Source organism: Hippoglossus stenolepis, chromosome 10, assembly GCF_022539355.2.
Source record: "Hippoglossus stenolepis isolate QCI-W04-F060 chromosome 10, HSTE1.2, whole genome shotgun sequence".
Lineage (NCBI taxonomy): Eukaryota > Metazoa > Chordata > Actinopteri > Pleuronectiformes > Pleuronectidae > Hippoglossus > Hippoglossus stenolepis.
The window spans coordinates 20672954-20696749 of NC_061492.1; the positions used below are offsets into that span (position 1 = coordinate 20672954).

General features: G+C 40.4%; 1 protein-coding gene across 3 annotated transcripts; it reads right to left on the reverse strand.

The window, feature by feature from the left end:
• Positions 1 to 257: 257 nt before the first annotated feature.
• ttc7b (tetratricopeptide repeat domain 7B) lies at positions 258 to 22804 on the reverse strand. 3 transcript variants are annotated; one of them, XM_047341647.1, is made up of 23 exons: positions 22500 to 22804; positions 20598 to 20752; positions 19794 to 19869; positions 18980 to 19072; positions 18179 to 18342; positions 16663 to 16784; positions 15697 to 15775; positions 15331 to 15506; positions 14563 to 14626; positions 14289 to 14426; positions 13393 to 13581; positions 13055 to 13172; positions 12822 to 12879; positions 12247 to 12319; positions 11913 to 12073; positions 11676 to 11792; positions 10930 to 11027; positions 10065 to 10355; positions 7924 to 7974; positions 5333 to 5473; positions 3692 to 3894; positions 2369 to 2442; positions 258 to 2149 (listed from the first exon to the last, which is right to left on the reverse strand). In XM_047341647.1, exons 1-23 carry the CDS (start codon positions 22618 to 22620, stop codon positions 2002 to 2004), a joined length of 2910 nt encoding a protein of 969 aa, XP_047197603.1. In that variant the 5' UTR covers positions 22621 to 22804; the 3' UTR covers positions 258 to 2001. The 3 variants fall into 3 exon arrangements, with proteins under 3 accessions (XP_047197603.1, XP_035022979.1, XP_035022980.1); XM_035167088.2 differs by lacking the exon at positions 7924 to 7974 and having other exon boundaries at positions 22500 to 22803; XM_035167089.2 differs by lacking the exons at positions 7924 to 7974; positions 10065 to 10355 and having other exon boundaries at positions 22500 to 22800.
• Between the last annotated feature and the right edge of the window lie 992 nt (positions 22805 to 23796).

Here is a 23796-nt window from a genome sequence, read left to right on the forward strand (position 1 = left end):
ACAAAGGAGGACACACCTGGCCACTGACAGACACACACCTGAGATAGTAACACACACTGTTGACCCCTCAGGTCACAGCCAGAGGGAATACCACACACACACACACACACATATAGATATAGATACAACAAATAATTTTAAGCCTGACAGTAAATATTTTTTTAACCAGTTTAAATTGAGTTGATGAAAGGGAGAGAGCACAGAGGTCGTCAATATTCACGATATCGAATAACAGAAAAAAGACAAATAATCCACGGTTGTTTTTAACCAATTTTATTCTCTGATTCATTGATATCATTCTTATATCAGTCATTCATTTACAGCACTAAGGACTCACTGACAGGGCTCATATGAACAAACTGAATCAGCTCATCCTTCCTCTCCTCCCACAGCACCTCAGCAACATCGCTCTCCAGAAAATAGAATTATAATTTACTCTCTGAAATAATAACAGTAATATTACACTTGGAACAATCAAATGTACAATGATAACTCTGTGTATTTATCTTCAAACAATTAAAAATTAAAAAAGCTATATTCCTCTGGTTGTATTTAGCGTGATTGTGCGACAGGGCAAAGACACAACACAGTCACTGGGGCTGCGTTTACGCACAACACAAAATCAGACTCATGATTTTGTGCTGTGAGTGGAGTAGATTTCCTCGAGTAAAAATAGAAATGTTTGACAGGAGCTGCAGTTTATATGAAACTGACTGGTGTCTGCTCTTATGTGTGTGACACTCAGCTTTTCCAAACAGATTGCAATCATTAAAAATCCTTATTAATGTGGAAATGGAATCACTCTACAGCAATAGATGATTTTTAAAACAATAGACATTTTTGAGAAATCGATCTCGTTGCTCTTGATGAGACGAACACTCGCATGTCTGTTGACTAAATATAACGCTAGGAGCTTATTGGTTTAGCTTTGATTACCCTAGATGAGCAACATCCACCTACCATCATCTTTACAGTTCATTAATGAGCATGTTTTCCACTGTTACTCAGTGAAGAGGCAGACAGAGAAAATGCAGCGAAAGACAAATGTAGGAGAGGTCGCACAATCTGTATGTTGTTGTTTAAACATGATTCTGTTCAGATTACACAACACAGAACATGTTAATTAGTGAGCTGTAGAGATACTGGTGAGTGCATTTTATTACAGAAAGTGGAGAAAGCCTTTATGCTAACATAGGCTAATGGCAGCTGGCTTTCTATTTACTGCAGTCACATATTTTTGTGTTATCATCTTACACTCAGTCAGAAAGTGAAAACTTTACGCGCACGTCTCCTCCTTCAATGTCAGTGATTCCCCACAGTAACAATTCTCTGCAGCAAGAGGTGAATGTGTGTGTGTGTGTGTGTGTGTGTTGTGTGTGTGTGTGTGTGTGTGTGTGTGTGTGTTTTCAGAGTCAACGAGATTACCAGTTACATTTGGCCTATAAAGGAAACATTAATAGAACTATTTAACTGCCCATAAGCAATTTTTGTAAAATTTTCTAGATCTTCCCTCAGTGTGTGAAAGGACCATGAAATTGTGTGTGTGTGTGTTTGTTTTGGTACTTAATAACATGTAAACAAAATGTAAACTTTAAGGTTTGCGAATGCTAACAATGTCACAGTAATGAATTGAATTGAAACATATTTACATCTGTGAACAGGACAAAAAACAAACACACACACAGAATATGCACAGACGTCATGTTGCCGCACATACACAAACATGGGTGTACGTGCACAGACACAAACAGGCACACCAAAAGTGCAGACTGACATAAACGAGCAATGTATCGGCACAGACTTACTCCCACACACAAGAGTCACAGCCACAGCAAGGCATTATGGGAAGGGTGGGTAGGGAGAAGCGTGTATGAATGTTCATATGTATTATTTGCATTTCTATGGTGTGTGTCAGTGTGTGTATCTCTGAGGGTATGGCAGTAACACCTTATGCAATTGTGTGTAAGTTGCATCCAGGCATGCTGTGTGTGTGTGTGTGTCTCATAGAGCTCTGGGTATGATGGTGAAGGGCAGAATGGGGCTGCTGGCCTCCAGCTCCAAGGCGGTGAGGAAACACTCAGTGGCAGCAGCAGCGTTTCCCTGAGCCTGCAACACCTCACCCAGACTGTTCCACACATCATGAGCCGTACTGAGGAGGGGAGGGGAGAGGAGAGGAGAGGAGGATCAAGGAGAGAGTGGAAATGAGAAAATGGAAGTAGGAAGAAGGGATGAAAGTAGAGGAAAGGCGAAGAGAAGAAAAGAGCAAATGAAATAATGTTATTGCCACCAAATATTACAATGAAGTACAGTACATTATACTGGCGTGCACACACACACGCATGCATGCACACACAACAAACACACATACCTGTTGACCTGCACAGCGTCCCTCAGGACTTTCTCAGACAGACTGTAGCGCTGCAGCTGTTGGAGAATCAGACCCTGTGGAGAGGTAGAGACACAAAGACAGTGAATAACAAAAGAGAGGGAGAGGAAAATAAAGAGAGGGAGAGAGAAAATTTAAAGGAAAATAGGCTGTTGCGGTTCATTCTAAATGCTACGTGGTGGCTGTTTGCACCATGAAGACTGGACATTAGTTGTGTGCACGAAAATATTATTATTCAATCACTTCATTTAGGGTCAGTGGAGCTCAGTACTGATGCAGACTGGCTTTCTTATAACCTACTGGATGGCCTATGATGTGGTGCAAGTGAATGTGTTAAAGGGATAGTTCACAGAAAAATGAAAATTCCCTCTAACTACTCACCACTATGCCGATGGAGGGGTGGGTGAAGTGTTTGAGTCTCAGGGGTAAACAGTGTTGCAGCCAAATCCAATACAATTCTCCTCCTCTGGAGCCGCGTTCACGTTCGCACTCACACTCTGCTCACAAGCTCTCGCCCAAGGGCACACGCATGGCTCCATCCGGTTGCTGACTTTTAGGCTTAAAACACAGTGTAAATGAATGTCGGGGCTTCCAGACACTTGGATGACACCACAGGAGCAGTAGAACAACTACACTTTGTGGGGTTTTTCTGTTGTTTTCTTACGCCTGAAGAAGAGGTCACCTTGGCTGAAACACTGTTTACCTCTGAGACTCCAGAAGTGTTTTGTGGACTCAAACACTTCACCCACCCCTCCATCGGCATAGGGGTGAGTGGATAATGAGTGAATTTTCATTTTTCGGTGAACTATCCCTTTAAGTTCTGCATTTGACATTGATACAACTGTTTACATGGGTACAAGCCGAGCTATTATTCGAGCATTCTGCGGCATTCAGCAACTAACGCCCCAAATGCTTCCTGTTTACATCGGCACGCACATTCCCAGCGGTCACGTGATAAGCATTTTCAGCGTTAGTATGGACAGGGATTAAAACTGATAAAGAGCCAAAACCCTTGTATGGACATTTTAGACGCGGTTTTCCAAATAAAACCTGGTGGTATGGATGTGGCCAGAGAGAGGTCAAAAGAAGGAGGCAGTGTTTTCTCTCTTCACAGAAGGTCGGCAGGACTCTCCCACGAGACTGTGGCTAATTACATAAAACACACAAACCCTCGGGCTGCCCGACACAGCAGACAGACACGACAGAATTTGTTATGTTCCCAAGAGACCAAACACAGGACAGAGCCGAAGGGAGAACATCAGAGTCTGAGTGTGTGCGTGTGTGTGTGTGCGTGTTGTGTATTACCAGTCTCTGCATGGTCTTGACATGTGTCGGGTTGATGGACAGGGCCTCCTCATACCAGCGTTTTGCCTCGTCTATGTTGCCCCTCAGCTCGGCTATCTGCCCCCTCGTGTACAGCACATTATGGGATGTGGGGAAGAGGTTGGAGGCTTCCTGGGTGCACGCTGATGCCTCGGCAGGCTTCGACATGCTGATGTACACCTCGGCTATCAGATAGAAACAAAGACAGTGAGGGAGACATTCGAGTGTTTAACTCTTTAGATAAACAAACTAAAGCAATGCAGCAAGTCTCATTTAGTGTTTTTAAATGTGTTTCAAACGTTTCTGTTTAGCTAAAAGTTTGATATAACTGTCATTAAGAATATAAAACAAAAATTTGAAATATAACTGGAGGTGTCCATTTTATAAAATTTAGACTGCAATTCCTTTATACTGGTGTGACACAGTACAAAGAGGACGCTGCCACAAAACAAGTAACATTTCTAAACCTGTCAAACTGAGCTGCAGGAAACTGATTAACATTTTCAGTATCAAGGTAATTCAATGCATGAGCCTTGTATTGCTGTGGCGAACACACAACGATACAAGCAGTGAGTGAGAGAGACAGAGGAAATGAGTTTGATCTGTGCCTGTTCCGTGCTGCGATTGGAAGATTACATTAGCTGTGTCGCCAGGCTGGAAATGACCACCTCTGCCAGGAAGCAGCTAGAGAGATAACCAGGAGCAACAAAACAACCTCTGTCTACATGTGTGTGCACGTTTCCTGCATCTGTTTACGTGCACTCTGTGTGTCTGTAAGCATCTGCTGCTGCTGCTGAAAACATTATTTGTTGTGATTGCAGATAGTCCATCGAAATACTGTTAGATACAATCCTTCAGGCTGATGCCAGAATACTCACTACAACTTCAAGTTTACCGGTTTACAGCAAGCCCAGCTAAGTGCTCTTTGTCAATGTGTAATGAAAAGATATTTATATACTTTCTTCTGCTTAAATGGAGTGAAATATTTTAACAAACTTTGTCTGTTGACTGACTTGTCCACACAGAGACGGGCTTTAGGACATTTTTAGGTTCACAGCAGACAAATGCTACATGAGCCTTCACAGGTGAGTTTCTATGGGTTTGACTTTGTAACCTAACACACCTCAGACAGGTATAGGTCAACGGATTAGAGACAGTGGATCGTTAAAACTCACAGAAACTATTAGGGGACATTAACCAAGTCACCTACTGAATATTAAGGTAACACATATTTTTAGGTTATGGGAAATGGGAATGGGAAAATACATTTTCACAGATTTCCCAGAGAAGGATTAAATGATCTTGATGAAAAAGGGACATTTAGACGACTGATATTTTTGAGTGCGTGTAATTTGATGCAGAGCCAAATAAAGTTCAGGGCCTAATGAATACAAATTTTCATTAGGGGACTGTTGAGCCTTGGTGGAGGTGTGCACTCTTTGGGTGCCATTGTAGTTTTCTAACATTAACTTTTCACTATAGCTAGTTTAAATGTTTAAATGTGGTTTCATGAGGGGACTGTAGGTTCTAGTCGACCTTCAACCTTCACTTAGTTTCACTCTCTCTGTAAATCCTGTTTAAAAAAGTGCTAATATAATTTCTTTCAAATGTTTATGTGCATACCTGCATGCAGCCAGATCTGAGCCAGGGTCATCCAGGGGTGGAGCGGCCCATGTTTGGGGGCGCTGCTCTGCAGGGAGGAGGCCACCTCAGACAGAGCCTGCTCTACACGACTGGCTGCTATGGAAGTAGCGTGCACCGAACCTGGAGGGAAAGAATCCATTACCAACCAACATACACGCCATCTCCTTCAAGTACAGACTCACTGCTACGGCAGTGTTAGGATAGCCATGTGCCACTATGCAGGGTTTAAAATCAACTAATCCAAACAGCAGATTTCAATGATTTCCACAATTTCAGGGAAAAAAATGGTTTTATAGGTGAAATCTGGAGGGTTTGTTTGCAGCCAAAAGCTCAAGACTCCACACTGGCACACAGTTTCCTGTGCCTGCACTACAGTCTTCTTCAGTCACTTCAGTCCACACCATTCCACACGTTACAACACACAGTGTTATGGCCCTGGATCAACCAGGTTAGAGTGAATTAATATCCGCACCACCATGCATAAACACTGCATCACTCTGCTGATTAGTAGTCGAAGGAAGAGACTGTGATATTTTTGCTTCTACGTTCAAGTTGCATCAGATTGTTACAGGGATGCAAAATGGCCCCCGCATTGGACTGCAGATGTACACTGCAGATCTGTGAAAGCAAAACAGGATTTATGGGTTGTAAACTCCTATAATGTGTCCCACATATTCATATATTGTCAAAAGTTACATATTGCATATACCTGAATATCATTGTATTCATAGGAACCATCCCTGCAGCACAGTTCACTTTGGTGCATCAACAGCACAGATCATTATTTCACCTAAACAATGTATAGCTACATATGGTGCTTCCATGAGACTTTAGTGTCAGTGTAGTTATTGTCAGTGTTTTGAACATCCATCCCGAGTGATCTGATCACAAATGGTCAGCGCTAACTTCAGGTCTGAACGCACCCAAATGCGTCCTAAATATGTCCCGAGTTTCACTCACTCAGATCAGAGTCAAAGGTGGCTACATTGTTTTCGTCCTCTGACCTGCTAGTTTCATTATGAATAAAATGTATTGTTAATCTCCTCAGTGCCCACGATATAAACACTGATCACCACATAATGATTGCATTCATTCGAGCCAACACACGGACGCGCACACACAAACACTGACATCGGACACATCTGTAAAGTCAGACTGGCTAAAAACAACATCATTTGGTCGTCTCGGACACAAATGACGTACGTGATTATTTGCAGAGCGGGAAAGTGAGATCTGATCCCAAGTGGTCACAGGAGACACATTCAGGGTGCATTTTGAAACCAGATGTGAGACCACTTGAAATTGCTGGACACTTAAAAGATAGATTAGCAGTGGATTATCTCTTTAAAGTCGTTAGTTAGCTTTCCATGTTTTCATGGAACTAAAACACTGATTTATGAGCTAGATTTTTTTTTACTTTAGTTTGCAGATTTCAGATATCAAGGCCGAATTCTGAATTGAACTGTTTTGTCATTTCCAGCCTAGAGGGAATAGATAATATAAAGATATGCCTTTCTAGCCTGAAACATGGACTAAATGAAAGGTGACTGGTGGTCACAGAGGGCTGGAATAAAAGCTTTAAATCTGATTAAGGAAAGATTTCCTGTCCCCTTCTCTTATTCTGGTTTCACATTGTCTGTCCTGTTTCTCCATTCACTGCATCAATATGGACGGAGCGTCCGTGTGTTCAGGGAGACAAACTACCAACGTGTAAAAAATCAAGGAGATTTGAACATTTAAGCTCTGTGCGTGTGAGTGTGTGTGTGTCTCAAAAGTGTCTTGCTGATAAGAAGATTTAGGAAAACGACAATACAATCTCTCTCTCTCACACACAACACAAACACATTTGCAGCTGAGTATCCTGAGTTTGAAGGATAGACTACAAGAAACAACGTATAAGATGGCAGCAGCCAACTTAATACATCCCATTTAAAGACTTGCAGACAAACATTGACATAAGACATTAATTGTTCCCTAAATTAACATCATATTGATAGATATCAAAATATTTTTTGCAAAGGGAAATTTTCAGCCAGTTTACCCAAAGGCTAATAAAAACTCTAATCTAATAATACGAGGGTTTTCAATGGATACACTGTTCTTGTCGTGCTTAGTGATACCTGTATCTCATACAGACAGTAAGATGCAAACCTGACAGTGAAAGCATGAAGCGTTGTTCAGTCAGTGATTAGTCTCCTGAACAGCTGGAGAAAGTGGTAGATGTGGTACAATAGGAATTGTTATGGATTGCTTTCACTGATGCCATTTCTGTGACCCTAACGTTTAGGTTTATTCATCAGCTGCATATTCAAACCAAAAAAAAAAAGGTGAAAATAACAAAATACAGCTGACATACTGTACCATCAACATGACTAAAAGCTCATCACATCTCCTGTAATGTGCTCGCAGACATCAAGTTAAAGCAGAGGATATATGTACACATTGTCTTTGAACACATATCGTACATACATCTGAACCCCATCGGGAAAATGGAAAGTCAACAGGGCGGATGGACAGATGGGAAACGGATGGGAAAGGGGAGGCCGGATGGACGTTTGATGGCTACTTACAAACAGAAAACATGGAGGAAAAACCAAGAATGTTAGCGTCGTGAAGGCCGTCTTGAAAAGAAGGAGGGATTGGGGGAAAAAAACAGAAAGATGACTGTTAATGATTGAATGAGAGGAAGAGTCAGAGATGAAATATCATTATGAGAGGAAAGAAGATGCTCAGTCCACAGAGGATGATTGTGCAGAAGAGAGAGGAGATTTTTGTTCTTCAGAGTCGCCTTTGAAACCACATCAGAAGACACAGGCTCTTTCTACTTCTTTTTTTTTGTTTATTTTAAATAAATGTGTTAAAGCACATGCTCTCCAGAGGGACACTGACATTTAACAAGTTACTGTTTTACAGAACACTGTGTGGATTTCAGTCATGTAATCTATTAATTAATAGATTTATATTGATCATTTTAAATAATGCACCTTTTTCCTTATTTTGCAATGGGATCAATAAATGATCCCATCTAACGATTTATCCAGCTTCCTGTGCATCCATTTAGTTATTTATCGACCTAACTAACTAACAACCTATCCAGCTATATGTCCATCCATTTAGCTATCTATATACCTATCTATCAATCTATCAATCTATCCATCCAGCTTTTTCTCAGGCTCAGTGATGAAAATCTGTTCTGGAGGAAAATCTTGATTTGATTTTATAGATTTATCTATATATAACCATTATTGTTTTCCGGTATAAACATCACTAGAAGAGATGGTATCAAGGAGAGACAACATAAAACAGGAATGAAACAAAGTGGAAAATGAAGTGGGAAACGAGACAAATGAATGTTAACTGAAAAATCCTCACAGAAGAAAAAAGAAAGATAAGGAGGATGAACAATTTTAACAAAAAGACAAACAGCTGGGAAGAGCAGATAGATGTGAAGAGTTCGTAAGGGTGTGATCTGTGAACAAATATTTTCCGTACTGTCAAAAAACAACATAACTGATGTATAAATCCTGTATGAATCAACCATGGCCGTGTTATGTTTGAAGCTGTGTGTGTCAAGTGACAGAGTTCACCTGAGTTAAGTCACAAAAACATCAGCTCCATCAACCTTCAGCTGCACTCAGATCCACACCCAAAGCAACATGCACAGGTTCACAGCAGGTGAGACAACTACAGTATGTGCGACTATAAAGCACATCCAATACTTTGGGTTAGGCTGTTTCATTCTTGTGAGGTTTACAAGACCACAACTTCAAGATTCACCTCGTCTAAGATCTCAGAGAGCTCTACAGTGATCCTTTTAAGAATGTGTTGAGCTTTTGGGTCATCAGCTTGTTGGTCATCTCTAGAGTTTAGTGATGAGTGATCTCAAAATGATCAACATATCCCAGCAGATTGGTCATGTTAGAGCTCTATGATAATACTGTGGCAACACCACGAATGTTGTCTTTGAGTTAGAAAATAAGAAATGGAAATTGTGACTCAAGTTTCTTTTTACAACAACAGGTTTGATGCTCTATACTTCTATATTTGTCTTGATGTCAACCAAGGTGAATAAAAGACCACAAACAAGTTTTCACTTCCACTTACCCACACTGTCAGGTCTCTCTATGACAATTCCGACATCACATCACCATATCTGACCAAAACTCTTTCTGCCCACGTTCCTCGAGCCAATCAATCATCTGTCACACCACAACCTCAAGGATGTCCGGGGCCACACGTCCATCATCCACTAGTTTATTTAAATATTGTTGTATTGTTTTAAATCTTATTATTATTGCTTTGCTACACACGACATCTATTGCACTTTTAAAGTCTCCAATAGTAGAAAAGGAGCCAGCGCCTTGAGCTATTAAGCTCCTCTCCTGTGAAATCATCTCTCTATGTTTAAGAGGTGACTTAAGACCTCCTTTTTCGATAAAGCTACTGTTAGAGCTGGATCAGGTCTGTCTTGTACCAGCTCTTAGTTATGCTATCTATAGGTCTAGATTGTCCGGGGACACATGACACAAGAAACCTCTCTTTCCTCCTCTCCCTCTTCATCACATTAATGTATCATCAATACATATTACTGGGAATGCACTCATTACTAAATGTGAAAATTGACCAACGAGCCAATTTCCCAAAAGCTGCATATTTTTTAGGTCACTCTCCACACCATGCTACAGGGCAAGTGGACACAAGGGCAGATTACAGTTGGAGGAAAGATGGCGAAGTGTCGCGTGGTTGCAAAACGAGTGAGTCCTGGTCTTGGTGGATGTGGGAAGAGGTGGAGGAGGGGGGGGATGAGGTGGAAGAGGCGGGAGGAAGCGTGGGTTTTTGGGTGGTGGAGGAGGCTGGAGGATGAACACAGGGGAGGAAGGGGAGGAAGGGGAGGAAGGGGAGGAAGGAAAGAAAGGGGAGGGTAGCGGAGATGAGAAGGTGGAAATGGTGGATGGGGAAGTGGGGGATACTGCTTCAGAACCAGAGTGAGAAGAGGAAGAAGCTGAGAGTAAAACAAAGGAAATAAAACCGCAATGATTGAAATCAAACAAGGGACAGAGAAAAAAACAACAACATACAAACAGATTGTATTCTAAAATTATCTAAAACTTTTTTGACAAATAGTATAATTAAGTTAAATAATAAGAATGATGAGGAATAAAAAGAAATAGGAAGAAAACAAAAGGCACGGTAAAGAAGAGTGGGCACAGACATAGTATGCCATGTGTAGCTATGCATTGGAATTTATTAAATTAAAAAAGAAAGAAGAGGCCATGTCTCAATCTTGATTTCCTTTGCACAATTACATTGAAATTAGCTGATATTCCAAATACAAAAATAAGTCAGGGTCACTATTATAGATACAAAGTTATGTCTGTGTTTGAATCTTTGTTTACTGAGAAACGTTGCACAACTGGATGTATTTCACTGGGGAGATGTTGAGGTGTGTGTGTGTGTGTGTGTGTGTGTGTGTGTGTGTGTGTGTGTGTGTGTGTGTGTGTGTGTGTGTGTGTGTGTGTGTGTGTGTGTGTGTGTGTGTGTGTGTGTGTGTGTGTGTGTGTGTGTGCGCGGCCTACCAGTCTCAGGGTCACTGAAGTCAGGAAGAGTCATGGCGTTGAGCTGTCGTCTGTCTGCCATGGCTCTATCCAGCAAACTGCTGCCACGCCCTGAATCACTGCCATAAAACATGCATTTATGTCAACAGGGGCACAAATACACACAGAGACAGACAAATGTGACAAATGAGCCTTTGCTCATTTTTTATTTTGCTAATTAGAGTTGCTAAGCAAACATGGTCTCCAGTACCAATAAATACTTTGGTTTATTAGCCTCTTCTTGTCCTCTTAGTTACTTATACTTATAAAGTTTATAATTTATCATTTGACTCTAGCAAACTATTATGTAGGAGCAAGTGTTGATGACCTTTCTAATGCACTACAGACGCAAAAATTAAAAAACTAAACAAAAATGATCAAAAATATCTCAGGATGGAAAGGCTGTGTAGAACACATATAAGACGCTGATGTCAAGACAGCTTTTGGTTCTAAGGTCGGATGCCGGTGTCGATGTGCAGTAAACAAAAACACCTGCCTCTTCTTTCTGCACCACCCCTCACCTAAATGCTCGGGAGATGTCGGTGTTGTTGTGAATGCGTCTGACCGGAGGATTTCCTGCTACGTTGTTCATGTGTGAAAATGGCTTAGTATGAAACTAGGATCTAAGAACAACTAACTAAGAACTTTAAAAAAATAAAATTAAAAAAAAAATCTTAATGAGGAATGACATCAAAACACATTTCTGCATTTTGAGAGTGTGTGTGTACCTGGGGTTGGTAAGGTTGTAAAAGCTCTTCCAGATTTGCAGCATGTGTTTACAGGTGAGCAGAGCTTCCTCTGGTCCTCTGCACATCGACTCAAGTTTCACCTTGGTATACAGTAGACTGAAGGATAAAGCACACACTTAAATACACAGTAATCTGAAGCTAGGTCTAATGAAACGGAAGTAAATACACGTGTGTGTGTGCTGTCAATGAAGCGCAGCACTTGTGTGTGGATCTTACTTGAAGTTCTCCGGATACTCGGACAGGGCCATCTCTATAATATTGAGACCGTCGTGGTAGTGTTTCTGAGCAGAGAGCAGCAGGGCCAGCAGATGAAGGGAGTGGACATCATCCCCTTGAAGCTGCAACGCCTGGCGAACATACCCCAGTGCCTCAGGGATCTACACACACACACATACAGACCACAGGTTTTTACTACAGTTGAGATAAAAAGCATCATGTAAAGTGACCGATCTTAAATTCCCTGATGCTCTCAACCTTTTGCTTATTCCCCTCTAAAATGTCCACATTCATAACAAATTTATCCAGTTTTTACCACGACACAGTGTCTTACCTGTCTGGACACAGCAAGCTGCAGTGCCAAGTAGAAGGCTGCGAGGTGGTCAGTTGGAGACAGACTCTGAGCTCTACACAGAGAGAGAGAGAGAGAGTGTTCAGACATGCTGAATAAGAAATTAAATACGATTATATGAAACTTTAAAGATCCCTGGGGGAAATTGGGTCGTTGCAGCAGCAAAATGGTAAAAGGCTAGCAAAGACTGCAAAGTAATATAATATGGAAGAAATCAAACCAGAGCACATTGAAATATTTAGACACAGTTAACAACTACAACACTGACATTTAAACATTTAGACACAATTAACAACACTATCAGAACATTTTTATGGAAGGACGTAGTCTAAGGACAGAAGTGAGTGCCAAGCAATGTTCTATATGCGCAGATTGCACGGATACAAGCATATTTAGTGTCAAAAGATACAGGGCAGTTCTGATAGGGTTGTGTCTTTATACCAGTCCTAATTTTGTTCCATTGGAAAAAAGCAAAAGCTCCAGTCAAAAATAATTGTGTGGAAAATGTGGGAGTAAAACAGAAAACAGAAAGGAGAGCAACATGGCTCAGTCCCAACCTCTGGAAGGCACCCAAAGCTTTCCTCTGGTAGTCCTCCTGCATGCTTCGTAAGGAGGCTAAAGAGACGCAGACACAGAGACAGACAAGCAATCAAAACATCCACAATCCACAAAACAGGAAACACATTTCTGCCGTAACTCTTTTGAAAAAATAAACAACAAGTTGCTTAATTTAAGTAAGATTCTAATCAATGTACAATAACACGTAAACCCAAATAAAATTCAGACTTACCATCAGTGGCTTTAAGGCTGTAAACCAGCCCAATGGCCAAGAAGCCTTTGGCTCTGAACTCAGCCGCTTTCTCCCCCATGTCAATCACCATCTTAGCAAAGCACTCACCGTCATCCAGCTGAATTGTTTGAGTAGAAATATAATAAACAGAGAAAAAAGGAAGGGGGGTTGGCGATAAAAATTAAATGATTTTAGAACAACAACATAGAGGGTTGAACAAAGAAAAGTGACATACACAGAAATATAGCATAAGAAAACTTTACCACAAGTCTCTAAAATAACTGAGATGCTTTATAAATGAGCCCTGTTTGAGTTCATGTCTTTAGAATGGCCATTACCCAGTGCAGGGCTCCGATACACAGTTTGACAGCCAGCAGAGGGATGGTGGGGTCGTCAGGCTTTAGACGAATACACTCCTTTAGGACCTTAACAGCACGAGCAGATTTGCCAGCTGCCATTAGTGACAAGGCGAGCTGGTACCACAAATGGAACTCTTCAAAGGCAAACTTCATGGCCCTCTCCAAACACTGGACAGATTGGACAGAGGACACATTTCATTAGAATCATTAGGGTACATCAATTTTAGTTACCTACTAATTCTACAATCTTCTTCTGAGTTTTTTTATTTTAATTTTAACATATTGGACACTTCATAGGATCACTTCCGGTTTGGCAATTTGTCTTCAAAGTAAAACCACAACATTTTGTTGCTGCAAAGCATTATGTTGAGCTGAGTTACAGAGCTTTTATTTTGAAAGGTTGTGAACTCGGGTCTGAAGATTATGTTGATTGCTTTACAGACATCTGAAATAGCTAACATGCAATGTAAAAAAAACAAACATTGTCGATAAAATCTTCACTGCATATAAACTGGGTAGGATGAACAAAAAAAAATCCAACTTCACTCTACACCACAGACTGTTGATAAAAAGCTCTGCACACAACATCCAGCACACAAACAATAAAAAGTGACAGTATATTGTAAAACTGTTTGAGGAGGACTCACTAATGACAAGGAATCATTCTGAAGCAGCTCTGGAACATTAACACAAGCCAAGAGAACAGACAGGTTTAGAACGGGCACTGACCTAGTCATGCTAAATTCAACCATCACCAGCACTTTAAAGCCTATTCGATTTTAGTAAGACATTGATGTGAAAATCAATATAGGTGTATAATGGGTGTTTGGGCCTTCAACACTTTTAATTATCACTGTGATGGTAATATTACTCACCTCTGACAGCATCTCGTACTGCCCCCTCCTCCCCAGAGCTATAGTCAGCAGGTCGTACACCACAGACGCAGACTGTAGGCTGATGATACGATCATTGTTGTGTTCAGGAATTCTGCTCAAGACGGCATCACGGTTAGCCTTAAACACAAACACACACAAGGATAGATATTAGTTTATAGTTGTTAAAACAGCACTGTGTGAATGTTCCCTAACCCAGTAGAGGATCCAATGTTTTAAGACTAGTGTGATTTTCCACTGGGTATTTGTGTCTCACCATGGACTCACTGATGAGCAGCAGCAGCAATGCTTCTTCTGTATTCTCCTGAGGGCAAAACAAACTGAGAGAGAGAAAGATGGAGTTATACATGGTAAGAGCCACTAAGCAACCTGCATTTTTATTTTCCTAAGTATTAGTTGGTTTGAAAAGGTTCTAAAGTTATTCAAGTTTATACAACAGTTAAAGTATATTTTGTAGTGTATTTGCTAATATTTAGTTATATTCTGCTTTAGGTGCTAATTTACAGCTTATTGCTTATGAAAGATGCCGTAGTGTTAGTGCACATGCGTAGCTAGATATTTTTTGTGTGAAGTCTGTGGAGCAGAGTCTTTGACCGTGACACCCATAAAACGTGCGACCTGCAACTGGCAGTGTGAATCGAACAATGGACATGTAACGGATATTTGGGCTATATGTATCAACAAGCCGGTGATGGACCGAGCTAAGGTGTGTGGATAACCGTTTTGCTGGAACCGTTCAAGCAAAACGGTCAACAAGGCCAGAAGTATTTCAGTTGGACACGAGTCTTAGTAACTAGTAATCACTCTGCAGGCTAACATTAAGTGGCCTATTGGAACGTGGAACAAGGTAAAACGGCCACTACAGACATTAAGAGAAAGTGGGAGAATGAAGTGAAAAGTGATGGAGAAGATGCAGAGAGTTACCGGTGAAAAATTACACTGGCAACAGATTTAATTTTAGAACCATGTTGGCGATTCTTCTCCATTCTCCAAGTTTAGCATCAAGAAAAACATTATCACTTACTTCTCTCCTGAGTACACTCGTGGGCGTCGGCTTAGGTTGTAGTTCTTGCTGTGAGTGTGTCCTTGCCGCGTTGGATCGTCCAATGGTGACACCGTGGGCGGGTCTTCCAGAGGGGACCAGTAACTCTGTTCACACATTCCTCTGAGCAAGATCTCTGCAAGCTGTCTGGCTATGGTCTGCATGCACACATATTCATACACATTAGTAAAAAGATACTTTGGCACCTACACAGCAGCAATCTGTTAACTTGGCGCTAACTTTACTTCGTTTTACCACTGTGATCTGCAGTCTTCTGTTATCATGTGATACAAAAATCAAATAGATTCTAAGTGAAATAAATAGATAACCTCCCCACACATCACTCACCATGCGCAGGTTCTGTGTGGTTCTGGTCTCAACAGCCCGAAGAATCTCTCGAAACCGGCCAACACCTTTTGTGAGGTTACTATGGTAATATAGACAGGAAACAGGGAAAAAAACACTTATTTCAAGATATTTCAAGTTGTACAACACACTATGTCCAAAACATTTTCAAGTTTTTGTGTGAGTCACTGACTGGGAATATTTAGTAGCATCAATAGCAGATGTTTCTAGTTACTAGTTTTCACTATGATGTCTAAAGTTGATGTTGTAAAGCTAAACAAAGTACATCCTGAATATTGCCTTCCACGTCTCAGGACTTGGATTCTTGAAGTTTGTTCATATATTGTAAAAATGTCATGCTGGTGGCTTCAAACAAGAACACATTTTAACGATAAAACTCAGAAATGGAGTAAGACGATGTCAGTAAAGAAAATCATCTACTTTTTCTAAATTTGAAGCCATAACTTGAGGCTTCAATAAGGAAGATTCTATATCTTATCCCAGAATTTAATTTGGATGATCAGTGTCTTTCTTTTTGGTTCCTTCTTTTTTCCTCGGAGATGGGAGTGAATCCATTGCACAAAATATACAAGACATATGCAGATTTCCCCCAGCCCAATCTTTTTTCTAGTAAAGACATTAGCAGTTGCAACAGTCATGCTGTACTTAAAACAACAAAAGCGTGGGAACTACTTTCAGCTGCACTGAGAATGTTATTTAACTGTCTTCACGCTTTTATGCTTTTAACCACCTGCCAGCAGCTTTGTAACACCCATCTTTGCAAAGTGGGTGGAAAGTGCCCACAAGGGTTTTTCTTAGTGTCTGTTTGGGCAACTGACGTCCTTTCTAAATAAGAAAACAGGTCAACATTTAAGAGCAGAGTAAATAAAGGTAAAAAATCTTTGTTATGCTTTCTCTCATTTATCTGCCTCTTATATTTATCTACCACCATCTGTTTCCCTTGCTCACCCATTCTTGAAGTGGATGACGTGGGCCCTCTGCAGGCCCGTCTCCAGGAAGTAGCCCAGCTCCTGGTCCTGGGCCGTCGGCCCGGGTTTTGGGCTGCGATTCTGAATCCCTGCTGACAAGGCCTGCAGAAAAACACACACAGGGGTAAGGACAGAAATTTGAAAAAGTTAAAACAAAATATAGAGAAAGTTCTGCCTGAATCCCACTAATCTATGTCTAAGTTTTTAGATTATTTTTAGATTTTAATATTGTGTAGAGGAGTCAAACATCTATGTCAATGTGGAAGCAGCGCTAAAGGTGGTTATCTAATATTTGATTCACAGCTGCCAGTGACAGGATGAAAAAAAGGGTTAAGTTAAAATAATGAGCTGTGCTGAATTTCACAACTTGACACAGATGCATTACAAACTGTCAGCGTTTGGATAAACCTCTGTCTAGTTAGCAATCCTCTCTCAGGGGAAACACTGGTTTTGATGTTCTTTACCGATAGATGTTTACATTTTCAAATTACTCACTTCTATGATTTCATTTACACATTTCATTTATTCATTCACAAATTGAATTCAAACGATCACATTTCTATCTTTTTATAATAATGACCTTATAATAGGAACATAGTAATTAGGCTGTAGTTGATGAATAAAATTGCTAGTTTTGTTTCAGTATAGGGGCAATTATACAGGAGGCTGAGCTTAAAGTATCAACTCAAAAATTTGTGAAATGATAGAAACTTATTTGGCAATTATTTGACATTAGATTCATCACTTAAGTCATTTTTAGGCAAAAATGCCCCAAATTATCTGGTCACAGCCTCTGAATTGCTAGCATTTATTTGTTTTCTATGATAGTTAACTGTGCGTCATTGGCTTGGAAAGGTTGTCAGACAAAACAGAATAATTTAATATATGACAAATAATAATTTGTCATATTTCATTTCATTTCATTGACTAATTAAACAACTTTAAAAACCCTGGTTTTACCATATTTAAGATTCTTTTAACTATCCCTTTACTGACATGACTTATAATTTTAGTTTATGTTTAAATATTCCTCCAGTTCACAATGTTTCTCTGTAGTTTTTGAATATGACCAGATATGCATTGCATTTTTCTAATTATACCTTATATCACATCCCTACTATTACACCTTCTGCTAGATGAGTTTATGGGATATATCTCACATGACTTTTAGTATAATGTTGATGTTGGGAGTCTTTGATTTGTATCCTCCCATCTTTTATTATATTGTACTCTTGCTTGCCAGCTTAGTCTGTGTCCCAAGAGACGGTCTCCAAATAAAGACAAAGAGATTTGTTTGCCAGTTGGTTGTCATGGGTGGTAATGCATTAGTCAAACTTGCACGCTGTTGGTGGTGCAGTATTCATCACACACCCACAGGGGAAAAACACACACACACACACACACACACACACACACACACACACACACACACACACACACACACACACACACACACACACACACACACACACACACACACACACACACACACACACCTTTTCAGCCTCCTGCAGGTACAGAAGAGCGATGTCTCCAGACTTTTCATAGCATGTGATGATTTCTTGGTCTCTGTCTGTTGTGCTCCTGTTAGAAGATGGAGAGCCAGTGTTCTTGTTGGACAGAGACGGAGAAGCAGCTGGGACCTTCTCTAGACACAGTCCTAAGGGGAGAAGATGAGTGAGTGATCAAGGTGACAGGGAAAGACACAAACTGTGACAAAGGCTATGAGTCAATTATCAGTGTGTGGTATAAATCTTTAGCCTGTCAAAGTGATTTTTAATGGACTGGTTTGGTGTAGTTTTTGACACTGGGACGATCATCTTGCCTTACTGATGTTTTCAAAACAGTCTGCCTTAAACCTCAAAACATAATATACGTTTATAGTCAGAACATTGATATACCAATCATGAATGTAAATATATATTGTGTTCTGTTTCACAGGCAAATTAAAGAATGACAATAAAACAGGTAAATACAGGTATATTAACAGAATAAACATTATTAAGCGATGCTGGTTGCGTGTTTGTGTGCATTTACTTATATAATTACTCCTTATGTTAAACTCCAGCTGTTGATCAGCAGTGAGACTATGACATCATGTGGACAGAAGTGGTACTGCAGAGATTAAGGCAGATTAGACTGGGGTGACGTTAAGGACATGAGAAACAGATAACTGGCTGTAGCTCTGTGTGTGTGTGTGTGTGTGTGTGTGTGTGTGTGTGTGTGTGTGTGTGTGTGTGTGTGTGTGTGTGTGTGTGTGTGTGTGTGTGTGTGTGCACGTGCGAGTGTGTACAGACCTTTAGTAGCATAAGCCTCTGCTATCATGGAAAGTCTATACACAGGAGCTCCCGGCAGCTGCATGTCGTCCATATATACTCTGCTGTAGTGACCTGTCAAAACAAATGTATTGTATTACAAAATGAATTTATTGATTCGATATGGCGATATTTCATATATACAATTAATTACAGTTTTTCAATGAATAAAATAAAAGGAATCAAAACATAAAGAAATAGTGTGTAATAGTCTTTTGCACATTTGTGTTATCTGCACATCACAATATGTCCTTATACTAATGTACAAACGTTTTTTCTACTTGCTCGTGCAATCCTCCTGTGCGATTGCACTTCACTTTATAACATTTCTATTCAAACCACTTCTACAGTGAAAGGTGTATGTTATGTACATGTCTGCATTTTGTTATGTACATGTCTGCATGTCTTAATTTGTTTATCTTTATTCTATTGCCTTATATATATTTGGATTCTCTTGTCTACCTCATTCTGACTTGCCTGCTGCTGTAACTACTGAATTTCCCCGGTGTGTGGATCAATAAAGTTTTATCTTATCTTATATATATATGTTTTAATGGTTAGTGGTCATTTTTGTATGTATGAATATTACACATTGATACATGTGGCTCTCGCTGAGGCTTCTGTGTTTCTTCCCCCATGTTAATAGGTTTTTTTGGTAGTTTTTCCTCACTCTTGCTGAGAGTTAAGGGCAGAGGCTGTCACACCTTGTTAAGCTCTGTGAGACAAACTGTGATTTGTGAATATGGGTTATACAAATAAAATAGATCAATTGATTGATTGTAATAGTGTGTATTACCTAAAGCGTCTCTGTATTCTCCCTCAACATAGCAGAGTTTAGCCATCAGCAGGCTAGCCTCCTGGAGGTAGTCGGCCTGTAGAACAAAGAAAGTGTTTTTAATCAAATTAGAGGAAAGCCCACACAGTCACTCAAGAGCATGCTCCATACATCCATGTGGAAATGGTTATGCAGCTTCTCATGGAATTACATTTTACCCATTTGAAAAGAAAATTATTATGTGGTGGTCAGTGTTGATATTGTGGCAGTAACCTCAAACAAATCAATGTATGGACACTGAGAAGAGTAAAAATAAGTTTTGTTCATCTTCTGAGCAGACAGTCCTTAATATGAGGCCCAGGACACATTTGTGATCACACAGCGAAAAGAATTTGGCCACATGCATCCCAGAACACTTTTGAATGTGCTCTGAGTGACCAGATCTAAGGACACATTTGGGTGTGTTCACACATGCACTTGCGCTGACCACTTGTGATTGGATCACTCAGGATGGATGTGAATACCAGGTCTGAACTAGGTTAATGTTCCACTCAATGCTAAGGATTTTCCAGAGAAAACATAATGAACTGGGTTTCCATCTTTAACTTAGAGACAGGAATATATAATGTCATCTTAGCATGAATCCCACCAAAAACATTCGATTTAACTGCACAATATTTCAAACATAGAATTGGAGATACCATACAAAATCAGAAAATAAATAAATGAGGAAACAAGAACTTAGAAAACGAATTTGCTATGTGACTACACAAACCAAACTTATTCATTCAGCTGTCAGCCATCAATCGGTCGATCATTCGTTACCTTGAGGTTCCCTCTGTCCAGAGCAGCAGTGAGGTGTTTCCTGACCTCCACCAGTTTTGGTCGTGGGCCCCGGGGACTGGATCCCTGTTTGATGGGATTCTCCTTCAAGTACGTCTGAAGCTTGCATTCTCCCAGCAACAGCTCCCCAAGGTCATCTACGAATAAACATCAAGAAATACCCCACAAGTGTAAAGACCATTAATGCTCCACCATTGTTACAGACTTGACATAAATAAAGTAGGGTTCAGTCTGGAGAAAATATACAGTCAGTCATCTATGGACAATATATGGCTAATCAAGGATTACTGTATAAGGTTTTAAGGTCAGTCTACTGCCAAACTAGGATCAATCTAAAATGAATTGATATGCTTGATTGAGACTGTAGGAAACACATCAACAAACACTGCTTTACTGGCACACACACAGGCCAGAATTATGAATAGTCACAAGCTCCGAAATCGTGTGTGAGTGTGTGTTTAGCAGATCAAATGGTGAACTGACTAATCGTCTTATTCAACACTTAAAACTGATCCCAGTCAGTGAGCAGAGCTAATAGCTCTCATATGCCAAAGTACAGTCATGCTGACATTCCACAATGGCAGTATTTTCCACAACAGTCAGGAATCTACTGTGATTTTCACATCTACTAAAATGGAAAAGTAGCAGGTGGTTGTGTTTGCTATTACTAAACATTAAATGAATCAGTTTTAGTGTATGTTATAAATCACATTTATTCAGCGCAACAATCTTGTTTCTTAAATCAGGAGACTTAAAACTTTCACATACAAAAGCTTTTGGAATATTTTTCAGTTTAAAACTACATTAATCTCACCATTTATATTGACTATAATGTCACAAGTTTTCTTCATCCTCTAAACAGGGGCTGTGTGCCTTGGGCCAGATACTGTGGAGCCCAATGTGCCTCTGACGGCTGTGTATGATTGATTGCACTGTGTGTGTGTGTGTGTGTGTGTGTGTGTGTGTGTGTGTGTGTGTGTGTGTGTGAATGGGTGGATGGCAAAACTCTACTGTAAAGAGCTTTGAGGTGTCAATATTAGACTTTTACAGCAATTGGCGTTTCGCTCTTGATGCTGATTAGTAATAACTATATTACACTGATATACATGGACCTTGCCAGGGACCTAATAGGAAATATGAATCACACTTAAAGTGTTTATGTTAGTGAAATTCATTAACTACCAAGAGCAGGCTGTATATAAGACAGTTTACAGTATATAAGAGGAGTAAAGTATCTCCTGTGTGGCAGGTTCGTGATATTTGAAAGTCTATTGATCAAGAAGTATATTTAAATATAAAAGTGATGAGAATATATTAGAAGTACAAACGCCAGATCAGTCCAAGTAGGATGCTATATGGAAAATATAAATGTGACCAAAGCACAGTGTGGAGTATTAATAATAGTTTACTGTACTGTCAGTGGTACAGTTTAGCATCATTAGCCTGCAGTTTGACAGCTAGCATGTAGCCATCACGAAGCTTAGCCACATAGCAAGGCTAGCTGTGATCCATTACATTACATCACATGTCATTTAGCTGACGCTTTTATTCCAAAGCGACTGCCAATGTGTGCATTCAACATCTATTAGCTTGTACACTCAGCTAGTGCCAGTGGACCTCCTCCTGGTGGGAGAGCTGGACCACTGACCTGAGCTGTCTGTCAGACCACTGGAGCTCAGACAGCTGAATCCAGTCCTTTTTAAAAATCAAACTAGCATTATGTCAGTGTGTACAGAGCTAAAACCTCCAGTGTAAATAAACCAATAGTGACCTTTGCTAGCTAACTGGCTGTGAGCAGTGCTGGAGAAACTCCCATCACCTGTCCGGAAGTAGAGGACATGAGCGCAGGGACAAGGCCCAGTCCACGAACCAGCAGTAACTCACCGTTTGATATGAGCTTGGCCGAGAGCTGCCGCACTAGCTCCGGTATCTTGTCCCATTGTCCCTCTGAGCGGCACCGCTCGATCTCCGTCTCCAGGCGGGAGCCAGACTTCCTCGCTGTCATTGTCGTGAGCTCGGTGGACTGGACCAAAACACCGGAGAGGATCCTGCCCCACTGCTGTAAAGCTAACCTTTATCTTCCGGTTAGTACTTTCGAAATAAAGCCGAGGTTACCAGTGGCTAAAAACACAATGACAGAAGCAGCTGTTGTCATACAATGGCTGATTTAACTGTTTTATCCCAGTGAGACAGAGAGAGAGACAGAAAACAAGCAAAAACATTCTGGACAATGATTCTAAAGCAAAGCAGTGACATCTAGTGGTTAAACAGATAATCCACGTAGAGTCCAGACTATTTGGACAGTTGCACGTTTTCGTCCATCAGACTCTAAGCTTCATTACTTACAATTTGATTTAAAATAATGGACACATTTAAAATAATGGACACCACATGATCCATTTTGGTTTGAGCATCTTTGCACTCTGCACCAGTGCATTATTGTCCTCTGGTTATAATTAGTAGTTAAATGTTTCTTATCCACTCTTGCACATTTTGTTTCCCGTTGCACTACTGTATTGTACAGTTTATCTGTATTGCACATAGTGGTCACATTTATTTTGCTAGTTTCTGGTAGGCTGGTGTTAACTGTATGTCTATTTGTGTAAGGACACTGAGCGCAACTACACCGCAGTCAAATTCCTAGTATTTGTACTCATACATAAAGCTGATTCTGATTCTAATTAAAGACCCAAGTCTCAGCTTCTATTGAGAGCAGGTTTATATTATAGGCTGTTGCTGTGTATCAATTCAGGTAGACATGTTCAGGTAGACACTGCGTAGAATGCGAAGGCCGAAACTGAAATTAGATACAGAGGATTTCCGTAATTGATGTCACCAGCTCGCCCTGCCCTTAATGTAGATTTTTATGGCACCTTACATTACCTGCTATTGCCTCATTCATCAATGGGCAGCACTTTTTCTATGAGGAGCAATTTGGGGTTCAGTATCTTGCCCAAACTTCAGCATGCAGATGAGGAAGACTGGGATCCAGAACCCCTGAAAGACCAGCGGCCAAAGTTTAGGAGCTCAAACCTAACTTGACAGATACAATGTCAAACAAAATCATCATATTTATTAGTTTGTAGGAAGTCCTTTGCTTGAAGTGCTCAATTCATAGATATCCCCTGATGCCACATCTTCCCTACCAAAAACTTATGGTATTGATTCGATAACATCACAA

Bases quoted from the DNA above. Each gene is read 5' to 3' on its own strand.
- ttc7b (XM_047341647.1), bottom strand. From the start codon at position 22,620: ATGACAGCGAGGAAGTCTGGCTCCCGCCTGGAGACGGAGATCGAGCGG. The intron at 18,343-18,979 runs GTCTGTACACAC...TTCTCCCCTTAG, and splicing joins AGAGGCTTATGCTACTAAAG to GACTGTGTCTAGAGAAGGTC. The intron at 16,785-18,178 runs GTGTGTGTGTGT...GTTTTTCTGCAG, and splicing joins ACCTGCAGGAGGCTGAAAAG to GCCTTGTCAGCAGGGATTCA.